The 19245-nt window shown below is 32.4% G+C and overlaps 5 protein-coding genes across 8 annotated transcripts in view; 2 read left to right on the top strand and 3 right to left on the bottom strand.

Annotated features, from left to right (window-relative positions):
• Positions 1 to 164: 164 nt before the first annotated feature.
• On the top strand, positions 165 to 6601 carry Reps (RALBP1 associated Eps domain containing). The gene is made up of 5 exons (XM_072886449.1): positions 165 to 660; positions 1176 to 2448; positions 2536 to 2600; positions 2791 to 3004; positions 3272 to 6601. Exons 1-5 carry the CDS (start codon positions 487 to 489, stop codon positions 3451 to 3453), a joined length of 1908 nt encoding a protein of 635 aa, XP_072742550.1. The 5' UTR covers positions 165 to 486; the 3' UTR covers positions 3454 to 6601.
• LOC140662804 (glyceraldehyde-3-phosphate dehydrogenase 1) lies at positions 6583 to 10618 on the bottom strand. Its single transcript, XM_072886451.1, has 5 exons — positions 10464 to 10618; positions 8492 to 8588; positions 8175 to 8414; positions 7830 to 8084; positions 6583 to 7726 (listed from the first exon to the last, which is right to left on the bottom strand). Exons 2-5 carry the CDS (start codon positions 8567 to 8569, stop codon positions 7298 to 7300), a joined length of 1002 nt encoding a protein of 333 aa, XP_072742552.1. The 5' UTR covers positions 8570 to 8588; positions 10464 to 10618; the 3' UTR covers positions 6583 to 7297.
• A 95-nt stretch (positions 10619 to 10713) lies between these two features.
• Positions 10714 to 19245, top strand: part of Wdp (Leucine rich repeat protein windpipe) — a 67032-nt gene continuing 58500 nt past the window's right edge. For all 4 annotated transcript variants that reach the window (XM_072886446.1, XM_072886439.1, XM_072886447.1 and 1 more), the window contains exons 1-2: positions 10714 to 10853; positions 13384 to 13440. The gene's annotated coding sequence lies outside the window, so the exon portion shown is untranslated. The remainder of the gene's footprint in view (positions 10854 to 13383; positions 13441 to 19245) is intronic.
• LOC140662807 (glyceraldehyde-3-phosphate dehydrogenase) lies at positions 10847 to 14426 on the bottom strand. The gene is made up of 7 exons (XM_072886454.1): positions 14139 to 14426; positions 13939 to 14062; positions 13474 to 13589; positions 12969 to 13226; positions 12521 to 12696; positions 12060 to 12254; positions 10847 to 11295 (listed from the first exon to the last, which is right to left on the bottom strand). Exons 1-7 carry the CDS (start codon positions 14214 to 14216, stop codon positions 11178 to 11180), a joined length of 1065 nt encoding a protein of 354 aa, XP_072742555.1. The 5' UTR covers positions 14217 to 14426; the 3' UTR covers positions 10847 to 11177.
• On the bottom strand, positions 14952 to 18657 carry LOC140662803 (probable hydroxyacid-oxoacid transhydrogenase, mitochondrial). The gene is made up of 8 exons (XM_072886450.1): positions 18452 to 18657; positions 17910 to 18018; positions 17162 to 17425; positions 16541 to 16773; positions 16243 to 16473; positions 15664 to 15826; positions 15259 to 15540; positions 14952 to 15120 (listed from the first exon to the last, which is right to left on the bottom strand). The coding sequence occupies exons 1-8, from the start codon at positions 18502 to 18504 to the stop codon at positions 15037 to 15039; spliced, it is 1419 nt and encodes a 472-aa protein (XP_072742551.1). The 5' UTR covers positions 18505 to 18657; the 3' UTR covers positions 14952 to 15036.

The raw sequence follows: 19245 nt of genomic DNA, 5'->3' as shown, positions 1-19245 counted from the left end.
TCTATTCTATATATCTCATCGCATTTATTTAATTTCAATAATCGCCGCATTTATCAATCTATTTCAAGTTTCCCGCCAATCAACGGGTCGATCAATGCGAACAGCTAAAGTTATCACGCATAGATTGCCCGGAAGATTCACGAGATCGGGCGAGAGAGTTAGTTTGAACGGATTATGGTAATGTCAAACGTGCCAGCCGCCAGCCAGCCGGAGGCCGGAGATAGCGATCATCTGATAATCGCGCACGGGGGTGTAGCTTGTAAATGAACGTATCTCGCGTTATTCCCGCGGGACTCCCGGAGATCCGTGCGACGAGATGTAACCGTACAGATCGTGGCCGCAAAAAAGTGAAGAAGTAGACCGTGTCGCGCTCGGGGAAAAGGAGCGGGACGAGAAAGGAACGGGACATTGGAAAGGACGTTAATCGGAAACGCGACAGCCGGGGACGGCACGGATTCTCGGCCCGGGCACTCTCGATCCTCCAAGATGGATTGGGACCTGATGACGATGGCGAGTCTGCATCTGACAGCTACCGAGCATCGCTACTACGGTGACATATTTATATACTGCTGTGAAAACACGGACAGCGATAGCGTGCCCGTTATCAAAGTTGCCGAATTGTTGCGTTCGGCTAACTTGCCCAGGGATATCACGATGAAGGTGAGTTCGATGGCTGGTTCGAGCCTGATTGGATTGATATTCTTTTCCTATCATCGCGGATAGCGCGAGTAGAATTCACCTGGTCTCTTCGAAAGATTCGTTGTTTCGCGATGCTGAGATCAAATATGTATAATAGATTAAATGGTCGAAATACAAGTTTGCTTGTAGAGGTTATGTCGTATCAGCTGAATCAATTAATCGGCCAGTAGGAAGTATATTGAGTCATTTCCGTAGCTTTTAACGTATCTAGGGCATCACGAGATTAAATATGTTACGTTTTATAAAGTGTACGTTATTTTTAGTACAAAGCAGATGGTTATTATTAGAATGATGATTATGAAATCATTGATTTAAAAAAAAAAAATAAAATAAAAATTGATCAATTTATTAAAACATCTGATTAATAATCTACACTGTACAGGTATTATATGCGAGAATATTATCGAAATATATTAATTATACATTGTTACATGGACATATATTTGTTAGTAATAAGTGGTTCTTTCAATTTATAGATATTGGATCTTTGTATGGGAACTAAAAACAACACACATTTGGGTAAAAAGCAATTTTATGCGGTATTGAAACTCATAGCGGTTCATCAGGCTGGGTTGGAAATCTCTAGAGACATGATAACTGGATCTTCAGATGTTATTACTTTACCAAGATTTACATGGCCAACCTCCGGTGATGAGGATGGCAGAAGGAGTTCAGATTTAACTAGAGGATTAAAAGGTAGACATCATCCTCCAGAAAGTACTACTGAAAGTGAAAGTGAAGCAGAATCTCCACGTGAGACTGGTGGCAGTACAGATTCTCCTACGCCAACAAATAGTATAACTCAAGAGAGGAACGATGGAATATTGGGTGGTGAGACAATTCTAGATTCTGTTTCTGGAGGCTGGCAAGGTTTATTAGTTTCTGAAGAGCAAAGACAGCTGTTGGGTACAGAGGAAGAGAGTTCAGAACGTCATAGCAGTGATGAAGGTGAAGGAGAAGGCGATGGTTCGGGTTTCCCACCGGAAGAAGTATGGATTATTAGTGATGAGCAACGTGATTATTATGCTGCGCAATTTGCGCAGTTGCAACCTGATCCAGAAGGTCTTCTGGCAGGGCCTGTGGCCAGAACATTTTTCGAAAAATCGCGACTTCCCGTTTCCGAGTTAAGACGTATTTGGCAGCTCGCAGATGTTACTAGGGACGGAGCGCTCAGTTTACAAGAATTTTACGTAGCTATGCATCTTGTTGTGCTGAGGAGAAATCATGTGCCTCTACCGGATGTTTTACCTCCGTCCTTGTCAATTCCATTAGTCATGCAAACTACTGCCGTATCGCAAATCCCACCGGCAACAACTGTTCAAAAGTCACCGCCGAATTCCGCGAATGCTCGAGAGAAGAATAGGGAATGGACGAAGTTTGTAGATTCGCCGACTGGAGCGAGTAGTTCAGTTACCAGCCCAGGATTGCAGCTAGTTAATTTCGATTTTCAAAAATCAGCCGTCGAACGAGACCCGAAGATTTTGCATCCAGTGCCGTTGCGTTTAACACCCGAAGCGGCAATTCTCGCTTCCGGTGCTAATGGCAGCAGTAGTAGTTGTACTACCCTGGTGGATGACGATCTCCAACATTCTGCAGCGTCATTAGTGCAACGACCTCTTACAAAGAAACCCTCTGGAGCCCCTGAAGATGCCGTAATCGTGACTCCCAAGAAAGAACCACCACCTCCACCGCCACCTAGACCATATAGAACACATGCGCGCAGTTCTAGTCTCGATCTTAATAAATTAGGTATGTGTTGTTGATAATCTGTGATATATTTTTGTAATTACGAAACTAAAGTTACATGTTTTAAATCATATGCATATATTATTATAGGGAAAAATGGTCAAAGTTTTCTTGGAGCACCACCACTAGTACCACCTAGAATCTCACCAGGAATCGTGAGTTATTTATATATAATAGAAAACTTTACTTTTTCTACAGAGAAACACTTTATACATATATAATATAATATATATATAATAAACTAATATAAATTAATATATATAATAAAGATTATATATATTATATGAAATGATATTATATGATATGATAATATTCTATGAAAAATATAATGCACTTTTTTTGTAGACATCACCTCGTAAATTGGTCGGGCAAAGAAGCGAAGGCGAGGGACAAAGAACATTAAGTGAAAGTCAAGGTTTTGTTGCTGACTTCTCTCATTTTTCACCTAAGAGTGAACTGCCTGAGACTACAATTCCATCTATGGAAAATACAGTGCCACAATCTCAACAATTCACTGGAGTTTGCGGAGCGTTTCATATTTATAGAAAACCCAGTCCAAGTAAAAAATTTTTCTCATTATTTTACTCTTTCAACAAGGTTTAGCATTTCTTTACAGTTTACTTTTTTGCAATATATATATAAACTTTATGATTAATATTTTATTTAAACTAAAATACCTGATTTTTTAAATGAAAATAAATTTGTAAATACACATAAAAACATTTCTTATTTTCATAAAACATAGATGTTTTAAATTATTTTTTAATATTATATTTTTATTTATCTTAATTATACCTGGTAGTGAAAATGTAATTTCTTATTACAGAACGAGATGGTGGCGAAGAAGATAATAAAGACGAATCAGAGGACGAGAAAAAATTAACCTTGCAAGAATTAAGGGAGAAGAATGCGGAGTTACGTTTAGTCTGTGAAGAACTGACACGGGAACTAGCTAGCGCACTCCAAGAACGTATAAATCTGCGTGCTAAACTCCTACTCTTGACTTGATGTGATTACTATTCGCTATTATTCATTTGATCAAAGTCACACATGAGGTATTATGTATATCCTCAATTCATTGTATACATATGTATTTAATATGTTATGCTAGTCTAAAATTTTCTTTTCCCAACGATGTATTCATTCATATTCATAATAATCAATATAGGACAAATGTGGTAAGGGAAATTCACGAAAAAGATTACTTCTAGATATTTTACTTGAGAATGAAAGAAGAGTATATATAAATTATAAATTGTATATACAAAACTGATTATACATAAATCATCTTCATATATATTGAGATTTATAAATGTTTATGAATTTGCTTTTGTCAAGTTGATGAGCTATTGTTCACATTTACATGCAAGAAAAAATGTTAAGAAGTTTGCTAAAGTTAAAGTATATATTATCAAATTTTTTAATGATTTGTTGACTTGCGTGTTACATTTCTTATAATAACTTCCTTTTTCGTCTCTTGCCATAGATTTATATGTAATATATTTCCAAGTTCGATGAAATCAATAGAGAGACGATATATATTACTAAGCCTGACACTCTGAAAAGAATTTGTAAATTAATTTTTGTAAAGTTTTTTTGTAGTATCAGTATTAATCGATTGGTTTTGATATTCTTGTAATCTTTTTGTAAGATGAATGAGAATTAATGTATCACGTATTATTATCATTGATGCTATTTTAGTTTTTCACTTGAGAATTATTCACAACACGTTAAAGTCAGACTATCTATTTTCATCAAAATATCAATAGCGACCTGAAACTTGACAATCTGATAAATGACATTCATGAGTAATCATATTGTGTATATCTAAATGCATTACATATTTTATGAGAATTTGTTTTTGTTACATTTTTATGCAGAAAATGAAAAGAAAAGTGAGGCTTTTTCAGATCTTTCGTGTTCTTATAGTGAAAGTTTGAAACTGATGTTTAAGGCTTTAATATTAAATATATTCACAAATAGGAGAGACAGGTTAATTGAAAACTAGATGTGGTAATCAAAGCACAAATTCTTTTTCTTCAAATGTGATTTAATTGTTCAAAGTACGTCTCTCTTATTTGGATCAGCAGCTATCAAACAATGTATAAAATAGTAAAACGTGGAAAGATATAAAAAGTTCATCTAAATAATCAAACTCCTATAGTAATGTTTAGGAAATATCGTTGAAATAATCGTCACACACATTGGAAATTTTTTTCTAAACACTTTTGCTCATCATGTTGTGTTTCTGGTATAACGTATACTTACTATAATTATAACATAAGAAGTGAAATGCTGTGTGTGTGGGTAGTTTGGTATTAGGATATTTGTCGTTTTCGAAAATCCAGGTTCAATTTCTTTTTGACTCTAGTATATAGATTGAGGAATTTTAAGTAAAAATTACTAAATTGTAAAACAAATAATCAAGATTAAGTAAAGATATCACTTCAAATTAATCTCTGATCTATTGATGATTTGCTTTAATCACAATCAGTGACTAATTTTTCCACTTAAAATTCCTCCGTTATATAAAAGATGAAAACTTCTGATATATATCCTAGTATGAAAATTCTGTCCTATTATTTTTATAATTTATTTTTAATGTCTGCGATCTCGGGATGTATATGCGCGCACAAAATTCTTCGATATACTAGTATATAATTTTTGTTATCTTGTCTTTCCATATACGAATGCTGTAAACGTTTTCCTTTTAACGTCATAAGTTGACTTTTTTGTAATACGAACACTCGATGAGATGATGTTGCGATGCATATTATGTGTGTATATTGTGACAACACTCTTCTGCTTTCCTTGCAGAATGAGATTTGCCACACTTGTCGCGTTACAGTTATTCAAGGATTATTTTTTGCTATGAGAATATTGCTAAAACAGTATTGTAACAATACGTGAAATTTTATCTATCGCTTTTTATCATCTTACCTTGCTCTAAATCTTTCTTGCATAATTTTTTTGCATATATAAGCGTAACCTTCATGACTACCGTCCCAGTAAAGTTGAAATTTTACTAAACTTATTATCTAGCTTTGTCAAGAAAAGAGCTTTGCACATCGATGCCTTACAAGTCGCACGATTTTGCACATCTATTCTTTCTATCATCATTTAACTCTTCGAAAGATTTGCCGCTTTGCACGCCCGAATACGCATTTTTGATTGTATTTTCATATATCAAATTTTCACATAAAAAGAGATAATATCAACTGAGAAACGAGATAATCAGGACTGTTACATCGTAATCTATATAAAATACTTGTTAAATGTTAAAAAAAAAGATAAATGAGATAAAAACGTGAAATCTGCAGGAACAGAATACTTCGAAATGAATTTATATAGATATATATATATGATGCTCACAGAATCAATTCGCGTTAAATATGTCGTTTATGTGTCAATTCATTGAAACGATTATATCGATTTATATTATATTGCAAACTTGAAGAAATATGCACTAGTTGATACATTTACTGTTCAAAAGCATGAGAAGAATATAGATCTATCAAAGCCACAAAATCAATACAATAGTATGTTTTTCATAGTAGTTTTCATACAGGCATAGATATTTTCAATAGCATAGTTCACATACATAAGATTGTTTCATAATAAATATGAGAGCAAAGTTAATTTAATAATAGTAAATTGAATAATATTTTCCAATTCTTTTTTAATGTTTCTTGAAAGTTTAGTTTATGCATAGTTCTATATTAATCTCATTGCTCAATTTCCAATTTGCTATTTCTCTATATAAAATTTATATTTTTATTTCTGTTTATAATACATATAGTGGATAAATAAATTTGCCAAGTGATCGTTGTTACGAAACTAATAACTCTTTGTGCCATATAACGCGAAATTTTAAAGTTTATATTACTATCATTAATAATGAGACCGACAGTATTGTCTTAAATACAAATTACAGAACTATTTAGAGAGATAAAAACTTCATAATAAATCATCGGACAAAATAGATCTTTTGTAATTGTTTAGATACTGTGTAAAAATTGTATAAGGTTAACGCTTTATATTAGAATTATCTTCGACTTTTCTCCGTCTGCGATCTTGTAAAAACATGATGTAGAAATATGCATATAGACAAAAGTGTTTGTCGAATAAAGAAACTACTTTAGTTTCATAAGAACTTTTATTGATGTTATTGTATGAATGAAAAATAATGTTAATCATACAGAAGAAAATCACAAGTACTTATAATGTATCTCTAGTGTACGAATGAACGAGTAATGGAAGGCGAGTATATATGCTTGTAATTCTATTACGGTAGGATAAAAGTAAAATCTCCGTACTCGCGAAAAGAAATTGTGACGAAACTATTCTTCATTTTCTGACGAATAAAATAGTTCGAGTTTATTGTGGATTTAAAGAATGAATTTTGTAAACTGTAATTCTATTGTCATACATTTCTTTCTACTTTTATTCATTCGATTTTACGCATAAATTTTGCAATTATACTATTGCATAATATTTGTGCAATATATTTACGACTCGTAGCTGAATCAACTCCAATATAGTGTAACCGCAGATAAATATAGATTTTCAAATACAATGAACACACTAGAGCCTGTCTTATTTTATATTCCAATTAGTGATAAACCGTTTTACCTACAATTCTATCAATTGTATGAGAAAGAACGTATGCTACACGCCTTGCTTTATTCCGTGTATAGCTTTACTACAAGTTAGTAATGATGCTGATTAAATACGGTGTTTTTTACAGCAGTTTTTTTTTACAGTGATATGCACCATACAACAATTGATTCGCAATATATAGCGAGACCGGAGCTAAAAGAACGCAGATGAATAATCGAGTTTCGAAAATTGTTTAGTTGTCTTTGCTTTGCATGAACTTGATCAAGTCGATAACTCGACTGGAATAACCGAACTCATTGTCGTACCACGAGATCAACTTTACAAAGTTGTCATTGAGAGATATGCCAGCCTTGGCATCGAAGATGCTGGAGTGGTTGTCGCCAATAAAGTCGGATGAGACAACATCGTCCTCGGTGTAGCCCAAAATACCATTCAGAGGACCTTCGGAAGCTTCCTTTACTTTGGCTTTAATAGCATCGTATGTGGCGGGCTTGCCAAGTCGAACTGTTAAATCAACCACAGACACGTTGTGTACAGGTACGCGGAAAGCCATACCAGTGAGTTTCCCGTTGAGAGCTGGAATAACCTTGCCGACTGCTTTGGCAGCGCCGGTTGAAGCGGGAATAATGTTTTGCGCTGCACCACGACCATCACGCCACAACTGTCAGAAAGCATAGTGAATAATGTTATATAACAGTATGATCTTTATCTTAAATAATTTCTTTTGTTAAATAACTATGTATCACTATATGTATGTTACGTACTTTGCCAGAAGGTCCATCGACGGTTTTCTGAGTGGCTGTAATCGCATGCACGGTTGTCATGAGACCCTCGACAATCTCGAAATTGTCATGGACCACCTTGGCAAGAGGTGCTAAACAGTTGGTGGTGCAGGAAGCGTTGGAAACTACTTTGCAGCTCGGATCGTAAGCTTCTAAATTTACACCAACTACGAACATTGGTGCATCAGCCGACGGAGCGGAGATGATGACCTTCTTGGCACCGCCTTCCAAGTGAGCCTGCAAATACGCCAAAAGACATTGAACTCTTCAATAATATTGAAAAACCAATGAATTGGATATGAAACTTATTTTCATCTCAGTACATACAGATGCCTTCTCGATGGTGGTAAACACGCCAGTGGATTCAACGACGTACTCGGCACCGACTTTCGCCCAAGGAATCGCCTTCGGTTCGCGCTCGCTGAAGACGGCAATCTTATTTCCATTGACAACGAGGCAGTCACCCTCGGCCTTGACTTCTCCCTTGAACTTGCCGTGAGTAGAGTCATACTTGAACATGTATACCATGTAATCGAGACCGATGAAAGGATCATTGATGGCGACGACCTGGTTGATAAAGATCTCCAATTAGTAAAACGATCGCGATTCGATCCGAATCGCAGGCTGGTAGCTCTTCAACGTACCTGACCACCGCGTTCCAAGGAAGCCCTCAGTACGAGACGGCCGATACGGCCAAATCCATTAATTCCGATTTTGCTCATATCGTCCTCTCGATCGCAACTGGAAAATCGACGAATGAAAGTATTACAATATGTTGCATGACGGCCATATATTTTCTGCGCGATTGCGATCAGTGACAGCGGCGCGGTCACGTGAAAAAGATGAGGGAAAATGAATCTCATTGTAATCAGCCTCATTAATAGATAGGTTATATTGAAGTGTGCAATTTATGATCGCAATACATTATTTATTTCTTCGCTATTTAGGTTATTAATTACTCTATATTTCAAGGACACTAATAAATATCGCATAAATTAAAATCGATATTATCGATGCTGCTATTTGTATTACATGTATATACGTAGATGCATTAAGAGTTATTAATTATGCACATTACTGTGTTCATTATCTTGTTTTATTAAGATTATATTCTTACGATATCATTGCTATATTCGCAACAAAATCATAATTTTTTTAAAAATCTTAATATTTATCATGTTTTGTAAACATACGATTAATATAAATTAATTATCTCGAAGAGATATTCGTTCATAATCGTTTACGTAATTTCCAATGTGAAATTGTTCAATGTTATTTAATCTTGACTTTATGACTGGTCTACGAAAGCAGCTGCGACAGCAACATCTTGGCACATTGCTCGGAAATACGACATCGGATTGGACGAAAAGATCTTGGAGGTCAAGCAAGGTTAAAGGGGATATGCCTAAGTTTTTTAACAGCTTTGTAACAGCATCCTTGAGAATGATCATCTGGCATGTATGAAATTATCGAACAATATTTGATAAAATTAATATAATCGCACGTAATGCCGGCACCATTCGATGCTTACAATTAAATGCATCAATGCGGTTCCATCTTTCATCTGATATACATACATAATTTACATCAAAAAAATTCTTCGGATCTTTATAATCAAGCATATAGGCAAATAAAAAATATTACGACAGAAATACAATTAAATTTTTTAACGAGCACGATAAATCTTTTTATAATTATTATATTTTAATAATTTTATTTGTAATTAAGAATCAAAATTGGTGATTACGTGTTTATTCATGTAACTCATATACAAACCTAATCTTTCTACTATATTATAAATATTAACTGAAAATTCATTTCTTATTTTTAACAATTCATTGAATCACGAAATAATGTTTTTCAATTTTTCTTTAAAATATTTCAAATATAAATATAGTTATATAAATATATAAAGCTAATAAAGTGTAAGAAGCAGAGGCTAAATTGTAAGGAATTATCTTTCGTACAATATTTAATAAAAATAATATTGTTACCAATACATATCTATGACTTATATATTATTAGCATAGACATCTTCAATGTGAAAATTGTGAAATAAATAATATGCTAATACTACTGATGCAATGTGTATGTAACACAATAATCTCAACATGCAAATTATATTTTAAACAACTAACAATAGGATCTGATCGATAAGGATTGCGATTATAATATATCAAATATCGGTCCTATTAATAGTTGAGCAATAAAATATTGCTCGTGTAAGGCCGTTTAACGATCGTCATCTATACGCAAGTAAAGGACATTTCTCGCAATTAATTGTCGTGGCCAGCGTGGAAGAAGAGATCTCGTCGTTACATCATCGTGACATGTCGCGTTTCTCGAAAATTTTCCCTTGGGAATGTAGGAAACTGGTTGCATCGCGTGATCATGATATTAGTCGCCCATTCGACGTCACGAGAATGGCCGTGCGGCACACATCGCGAAATGGGAGACGCCGACATTCGTACGATACGTAAGTATGTATGACAGGAGAAACTTCATGTAACGGATGAATGAGCGACCGGCGATGACGATGATTCATCGCGACGCGTCTTGTCAGTTGGGAACATAAAACTAGAAGATACGGTGTCAAATTAAAAGGCGGATACTCACCACGTAAGAAAGATCAGAGCTCCGTACGTCGCGGCTACTAACGAAGTAGTGTCATTTGAAGGGCACGAGTCGCTAATATAAACCAAAGCCGTCCGCGCTGGCGCGTAACCGCCGGCGTCTCGTGTATCATCGTCGATGCTCGGCGTCACGTGACTTGTCACTGCCGGGATCATATGGGTCACATGGTCTGATTATCGACGTGTGCGCGCCGCGAAGTTCGACCGACGTCGGTGTCGGTTCAAAGTTTGACTTTTATCGTATTTTGCATTTCAAGAGCGAATCATTAAAGTAAATACTCTTTGAAAGCATAGCAGTATTATATATGTATTGTTTATTGTCAGTGTTGTGTTCATTTCACGCCAAAGAGTGTGCAAAACAAGGGTGCGGAAGGTAAGGACAAAAGCTTTATCTCTTTTTCAAAGATATTTCATACTTTGAGATAATTGTTCGTAAAATGTCAGTGATGTGACACATATTAGTAACCTTATCATACAAGATGTACACAATACAACATGAAGGTCGCATATTTTATAGCTTTCCACAACAATATTTTATATATCTTTATATAAATTACAGAGGAAAATGCTTTAATCTCACATAGAGAATGTACTCTAATTTTTCAATTTTTATTTATATCTTGGAGACATTCGTTTCAATAAACATTAGCGGAAATATTACTCTATGCCTGAATTTTTAAATGTCATTAAATAACCTTTAAGCGTCACCATGTTCGATAGCTTGTCCCGCTATAGGAATATTACCATGATCGGCGTTGTACATGTATTGAACAAGATCGGCTATACGATATGCGTAACCATATTCATTGTCATACCTGTAAAAAGATAGAAACTTTCATTATTAAAAAACATTACAGAAAAAGGCATAAAGGAGCTTGAATAAAGGTTTCTTAACTAAAGTCGATGTTATTATTAATAAAATAAATATAATTAGATCAGAACAAATTAATTGCGTAACATTGTCACATTGATATAATCGAATAAAGAATAATAATAAATATAGAGCATCTGCTCAAAACAAGTTAAGAAATTTTAAACATAAATAAATATGAATAATGGCAGTATAGAGCATATAATCGAAACGTCCGCTGTTATTTTTACTTATATTTATGTTTATTTAAATTTTCTTAACTTGTTTTGATTATATGCTCTATATCGCCGTTATTCATATTTATTTATATTTAAAATTTCTTAACCTGTTTTGAGCAGATGCTCTATATTTATTATTATTCTTTATTCGATTATATCAATGTGACAATGTTACGCAATTAATTTGTTCTGATCTAATTATATTTATTTTATTAATAATAACATCGACTTTAGTTAAGAAACCTTTATTCAAGCTCCTTTATGCCTTTTTCTGTAATGTTTTTTAAAAATTGTATGCAGCTATTGCTTAAGTTTTTCTCATTATTAATACAATTTCTAATCGAGAAAAAAATTATAAATTCTTGGCATATAAATTCTATATATTGGACATAAAATTGTGCATATTTCGAATATTATAAATTAAATAATTTATATAACTTATAGATTATGAGAGAAAATTTTATAACAAATATATCAATAATATTATTACCAGGCGACAATCTTGATAAAAGTACTAGTCTGTGGAATGCCTGCTTTGGCGTCGAATACACAAGAATAGGTCGTGTGATTGAAATCCGACGACACACAGTCATCTTCTGTGTATCCTAATATGTTTTTTAACTGACCTTCGGATGCTTCTCTCATCGCTTCTTTTACTTCTTCGTATGTTGTTGGTTTATTAACTCTGAGAACCGATATCACGGAAAATCAAAAAAAATTTTTAAACACAAAAAATATCGGCCCATATTTCTCATATTTAGTAGCAAATATAATTATTTAAATCAATTTCTTATCAAATATATATTAGTGCAAAAAAATCGTATATTATTGCTTTCAATGCGGATAAATTTTTATATTAATTTAACCGGAATATTAACACATGCTATTGTGTCAGATTTTATGGATCATTTTTTTTATAAACTTGTGGCGAGCTTGCATCCGTAAAATTACCTGAATGTTATGTCACATAATGAAACGTTAGGGATCGGTACCCTAAACGCTATAGCTGAGATCTTGCCCTTGAGCTCGGGGATAATTTTGGCTAATGACTTGGCGGCGCCGGTTGCAGTCGGAATGATATTCTGGAGAGCGCCTCTGCCGTCTCTCCATAATGTAGTAGGCCGAAGCTGCAGCAAAAATAGTCGTGCGAAACAGTAAATCTTTGACAATTATTTACTTCTTTTAATTTAATTCTCTTAAGTTAATTAAGCTAAAAATAAATTGTGATGTTATCTTCAAGGATAAATAAAAAAATCGAAGATAGAAGGTAGGAAATCAAAAATATGTGTGATAAACACATAATCAAATAAACATAATATTTACTGTCTTTTTATAGGTCTTGTAGTATTTTTTTCGTAAAAAAATATTAGCAATTAAAGCTTTATATTAGATAAATAACCTTCTCTATCGGACCATCCACCGTGTTTTGAGATGCTGTCACCGCGTGTATACTAGTTATCATTGCTTCAAGAACCTCGAAATTGTCGTGCATGATTTTGACGATTGGGCCTGCACAGTTTGTAGTGCAGGATGTAGCAGAAACGACTCCATCTTTTTTAGGATTATAGCATATGTGATTGACTCCAAAAACGATCATAGGCGCATCAACCGACGGTGCGGTGATAATAACTCTTTTCGCACCGCCATCGATATGCCACTGTAAAAAATATCATCTTATGTTAAAATTGCGTATTTATAAAATATAATCGGATAATTTAATTTTTTATAAATATATATATTTTTCAAGGATTTCTAGTAAAATTAATGTAAATCTGATAACTTATTGAAAATAAATTCTTTATTTTTTGTTTCAGAATTTTGAGGATAACCTAGCAGTTTTATCCATCAATACAGACATCCTGTTATCATAAGTGAGTACAAAGAGAAATATTGATTGACCTTACGTTTGCTTTCTCTAAAGTTGTAAATGATCCACTAGCATCTATTACATATGTCACTTCCATTTGTTTCCACGGTATTTTCCACGGTTGTTTTTCATGTGATGTGGCAATTCTTATCTCTCATTGAACGATTTAGCAATAATATGTTTATGATTTTTTGTCGCATAAAATATTATTATATTATGTTCTCTTATAAATATTAGATAAAACAAGAAGAACGTAGTTAAAATAATATGATTTTAGAACATTTTTGAGAGTCTAGAAAAACTGAAATTTATATTATCGTGGAAAATTTTTTTCAGTAATTACACGTAGGATATGTGCAATTATTTTTTAATTTGGTTTTATAGATTATTAAATTTGTCAAAATTTATAAAATTTTAAAAATATGACTTAGAAGAATAAACTTATTTTATTTAGAATTTTCTCTATATTTTACACTTTTCAAACATAAAAAATTATATTTACCACCGCTAACTATAAACTCCTTGTCACACTCCAAAGGTAGAGAATATGGTCCATGAGTAGAATCGTGTTTAAATAGATATATCATATATTCGGTCGTAAGGAATGGATCGTTGATTAATTTTACCTGTAATATTTATCAATTTATTTTGGATCTATTAATAAGTGATAGATTTATATTGCCCTTAATCAGAGATTTTTACTTCAATGCGCTTTTCGAGGCAAGCGCGCAAACACATTCTCCCTATTCTTCCAAATCCGTTAATTCCTACAACTGCCATATCTTATATGTAAGATTGTTCTTTTAGTTAATATTTAGCACAAAGCACACAATTCTTATACAGAAAGAAAAGAATTTAAAAATATTGAATGACATATATTATCTCGAACCTCAAACAATAAACAGTGCGAAACTGAGTACGAAACTTTACGAGAGAAGTTGTATGCGCGTGTTACAGTTTTGTTATTTAATAAAATGTTATAAACTTAATTAAGGGGGAGAAAAAAGTATGTATAAAGTATAAATTATAAAAGTATGTAAAAATTATTATACTTTACTCTAGTCGTATCACTATAAATATCGTATATACGAGGTAAACTAACTTTACTATAAATTATATCTGCAACAATAGATGAAATTAATTAAAGTTCATTATTTGATTAAAGTCAAATGAATCAAGTTTTTATTAAAATTAATTATAATAGATTCATCAAAAACAAATAAGTTAAGTAAAACAATTTCTTCTTGTATACAGTGACAATTATTATAATGATAATTTTACATTATTAACAACAATAATATATTAGTAACTTGATTATGATTATGTCATATTAATTATAATATTCATTAAAAAAATAATTAAAAATATTAACTTACAAACACAGAAAAAATAGTTAGTCCTGAGTTAACCAAAAATATTCATCTTCATGTTTAGTAACGCGAATTGTTTTAAGATAACGGAATAAATTACATCAATTTAATAATAATTAAATTAATGCACATTCATAAGTTCATCTTTTCATCATATAAAAAATAGAATCTTTATTACAATCGTTTGATAATACATTTTTTTCTGGTATACATTTATTATATTAAATTTATTAGTAGATTGTAAATGAATTTTCGAATAATTGTGCGAGGTCCTCTTCCGATTGTTCTCGAGGCGCCAATTTTGTGATGCGATGCTGAAAAAAAAATTAAGTATGCAGTCTCGAAGTAGAGGCTAAGTGATATTGATCGATTATATCGATTTTACTTGTCACGTTTTTTTTCTTTGATAAAAAAACTTGAAAAGTATTCCTTAAATATAAAACATTATTCACCTGAGGCAATGTTCCCTGGACTAGAATAGGGATGTCTTCTTTCTTGAAACCGAGTTCTGTCAAACCGTTTTCGATTTTCATAATACGCATATATTCTTTTACCGTGTCGGCTAGAATTTTCCCGGCGTCCGTTCGCTTGGCATTTCTGACATCTGCGCCGAGTAATTCCGCAGCTTCCAAATGTCTCTCTGGACACGCGCTTCCGGTGAAGGAAAAGACGGCTGGCGCGGAGATAACTACAGATAGACCATGAGGAACTATGGGATGATCGTTGCTGTATCCCTTAAATAAGAGAGATAGCAGTGAATATATTGAAGCCGGAAAAATATCGAAAACTTTACAAATGTTCGATATAATGTAAAATACAGAAATAATTGTATAAATGTATAAATTTCAATTCATTACTTTTGGCTGGAAGTTTCGAACGTTTCCGCTGATAGGATACGAAAGTCCATGACAAAGATGAACACCAGCGTTTCCGAAACCAACGCCTGCCATTGTGCTCGCTAAATGCATACAACTCCTTGCTTCTAAATCGTTTGGATTGTAAACCGCTCGTTCAAAGTATCTGTGCAAGAAATTAACTATTATTGATATATATCTTTCGTCAATCTATTTTTTTGAAAGTATTTTAAAAATGCGTATTTTCTTTGACGAAGTTAAAGTCTATCATTTTTTTGCATGAAAAGCAATTTAAAAAATTTTTCAATTTTCTATAAATTTAACTTGTGACAAACTAAAATTGATCAAAAATTAAAAAAGAAATTAATTAATTTTCTTATTTATTTGAAAAAAAAAAAAATATTTTTATTTTTAATATTAGACATAACTTTGAAATATTATTTTGAAATATTATATATTTCTAGCTTAATAAGAGGAATTAACTAATATTTAATTTGATTTTAAATCTTTGTAATTCTAAGCAAGTATACGCAGATCTTAAGGTATATTGCATAAGCATTGCATAATTAATTGATTTATTACTTGCGTATAATTTGTAGAGCATATCGCGCCCAGACATCGCTGATAGGATTGCTACCTTGATACGTTGGTCTCAGGATCGGATTTGGTGGGCACGTTCTTTCTGTATAAGGTATTGCCGTGAAGGATTCTAAAGCATGACAGAGCACATCAAAACCAGAATACACGCATACTCTCTCTGGTAAAGTCAGGGTGTGTTGAGGATCGACGATTCCCAATGTTGGACGTAGAGCTCTGTGATAAAAGCATTGACGAATTAACTTTTCTGTGTATTTTTTAAATAATAACGCATGATAATCACCTGTTCGCGATTCCCGTTTTGGCCTTTAACGGCCGATAATCGAAAATAGATACGCCAGTTGTCTCCGAACCCGTACCAGAAGTTGTCGGAACGGCGACAAGCGGTTTCAGAGAAACCTGAATAGGTTTCCCTTTCCCAATCGGCGCGTTGACGTAATCCAAAAATTCGGCGTCTGGATCGCAACTGTACAGATTGGCCGCTTTGCAAGTATCCATTACCGAACCACCGCCAACCTGTGGCACTTAAATTAATAATTTACGAACTTATCTCATGCACAAGTAATTCTTATTTTATTTTTCTATCGATCGTGAACTTTAAATAAGGACTTTTTTACATATACTATGTTATTGTGCTTAATTATAAAAAAAGTTATTAAAAAATTATATAAAAGTTATATAATTTCATGAAAAGAAACTTTTGTATTTCTAATACACACAAGATCTAATATAAAATTATTTAAAACATTTAGGTAATCATTTTTTATAATAATCAAACTTTATCGTTCTGACGATATCATATAAGCCACAATGTGAAAAAAGATAAAAAACTATTGACAAAATGTAATTGATCAAGATTATCGAGATGAAACTGCATCTTAATTAAATAATTGTTTTTGCATACCGCTATAAAACCGTCGAAATTTCCACTCTTGGCAAACTCAATTGACTCTAGCAAGCTTTCTTCTGTTGGTTCCACGCGTACTTTATCGTAAATTTCGAATTGAATGCCGTACTTGACAAGACTATCAATAGCAGTTTTTACAGGAGCTAAAGTCACCAAATTAGAATCAGTCATTAGACATGTTTTTTTTATTCCTAAATTTTGCATGTCCATTCCCAATTCTCTCGTTACTCCTACTCCATATCTTACAGTAGAACAGGCCATCTAAAATGTTACGTAAGTTTTAAATTGTGTAAATAATTAACATATATGTATATTAATTAAAATTGTTATTATTATATAAATATGCAAATCATTTTCAATTTTTTTAACATTTCCTTTTTACAAGGAAGAAAAATAGAATCATTCAAGAAAATGTAGTATTTTTCATATATTTTTTAAATGCTATTTTTGCATTATTTCAATTCATTACTTACTTGTTTTTATCATACGTATTACTTCGTATAATAAACGAATTTTTGAAAAGTTTTATTAGTACAATTACGTTACATCTGATATGATTCGATATAATATTCAGATTTATCAGAAACTTAAAAACATGTGGCATCAAATACAACGATTTTAAAAACAATTCTTATCTGAATACAACACATGTTTTTGATTTAATGGCCTGCGATATAATTAATCAAGGAATTATAATATTTAATGATTAACGACTTTATTTTTTTTATACAAACTTCTAACTTACCTCGAATGCATACTCCTTATCGGGCGTGATGTTTGTCGTGGTGCTTCGTGTTTTTCCATATTTCCACATGCTGGTAACTCCTGGATTTCCGTGCGCTGGACATTTGCATCTAAAAAATTTGAGTGAGAATAAAATTTTTACATTTACCATCAAATAAATTTCTATTCTTCGTCATTAAGCATTTCTATCGAGCTAATATACATATGACGATTTAATGCACGCGTAAATTCCTTTGACAGATGGCTACTTGATATCGTTACATTCAAGTTTTTTGACAATTAAATATTTTGTAATATTTTCAAAAAGTTGATTGTTTTTATAATTTTAACGAAATAAAGTGCGATGTTATCTCAATTATCATACTAGGCTGTCCATATTGATGCTATTAGATAAAATGTAGTGTACCTTTGGATTAAATTTATCATGATTATATTATGCTAGTTTATATTGTGTACAATGAAAACATTCTCCGTGTCAAATGACACAATATCACTACTGTTTTATTTTTTTTTCTATTTTCGATAAACATTTGGTTCACTTACGATTGAGTTGAGATAACTTGCAATAGATCAATGACACGTCGTCTCGGCAGCATTTTATATACAATGTTTTAAAAATAAAATTGCACAAAGAGAAATTTGACAATTAGAGAAAGTTACAACAAGTTTTCCGATCGGAAATATTACGAAGCAATGTTCTCTACGAAGTCTCGTGCTTCACTCTACCTCCTACAGTTGCCTTGATACCACAACCAGTTCATATTCCTCCCTCCCTCTTTCTACTACACATATTTACCACTTAAGTTTGTGATGATGTCATTTTGTGTGTTTGTATGCACAGGGCTGTACCGATAGAATTTTATTATGCGTTTTATGATGCTTCTTGCTGTTTATCATGTTTGAATAGTTAAAAAACAATTTTTGAAATCTCGTGTCTTAAAATTAGAATTTAAAATTTTTAATGCAATGCTCTGCGCATAATTTGAAAGTTTTACATTTAATTTTCTTAAATTTCTGCAGGTTGAAATTTATTTGTTTTTTGAAAAATATTTTAGTGCATGTTATTATTGGATGATCTAATAGTCATATTAATTATTTATTTCCAAACTAATTACATAAAAGCGTAATACATAATTGAAAAATTTTGATTTACTACGTAAATATTTAACCTAATTTTTCACGTAAGCGAAACACATGTATTGCACATTTGAAGCAAATTTTATTTACTAGATATATAATGTGTATGATGTGTGTGTGTGTATTGCGGACAATTTTTTTTACTTATACAATTTATTGATAGTAAATTTTTTTTTTTGCGTTATAAAACTATTCGATAT

This window comes from Anoplolepis gracilipes, chromosome 2 (assembly GCF_047496725.1).
Source record: "Anoplolepis gracilipes chromosome 2, ASM4749672v1, whole genome shotgun sequence".
NCBI classification, from domain to species: domain Eukaryota; kingdom Metazoa; phylum Arthropoda; class Insecta; order Hymenoptera; family Formicidae; genus Anoplolepis; species Anoplolepis gracilipes.
Note: the sequence above shows the minus strand (reverse complement) of the source record. Positions and strands in the feature narration are given on the sequence as shown.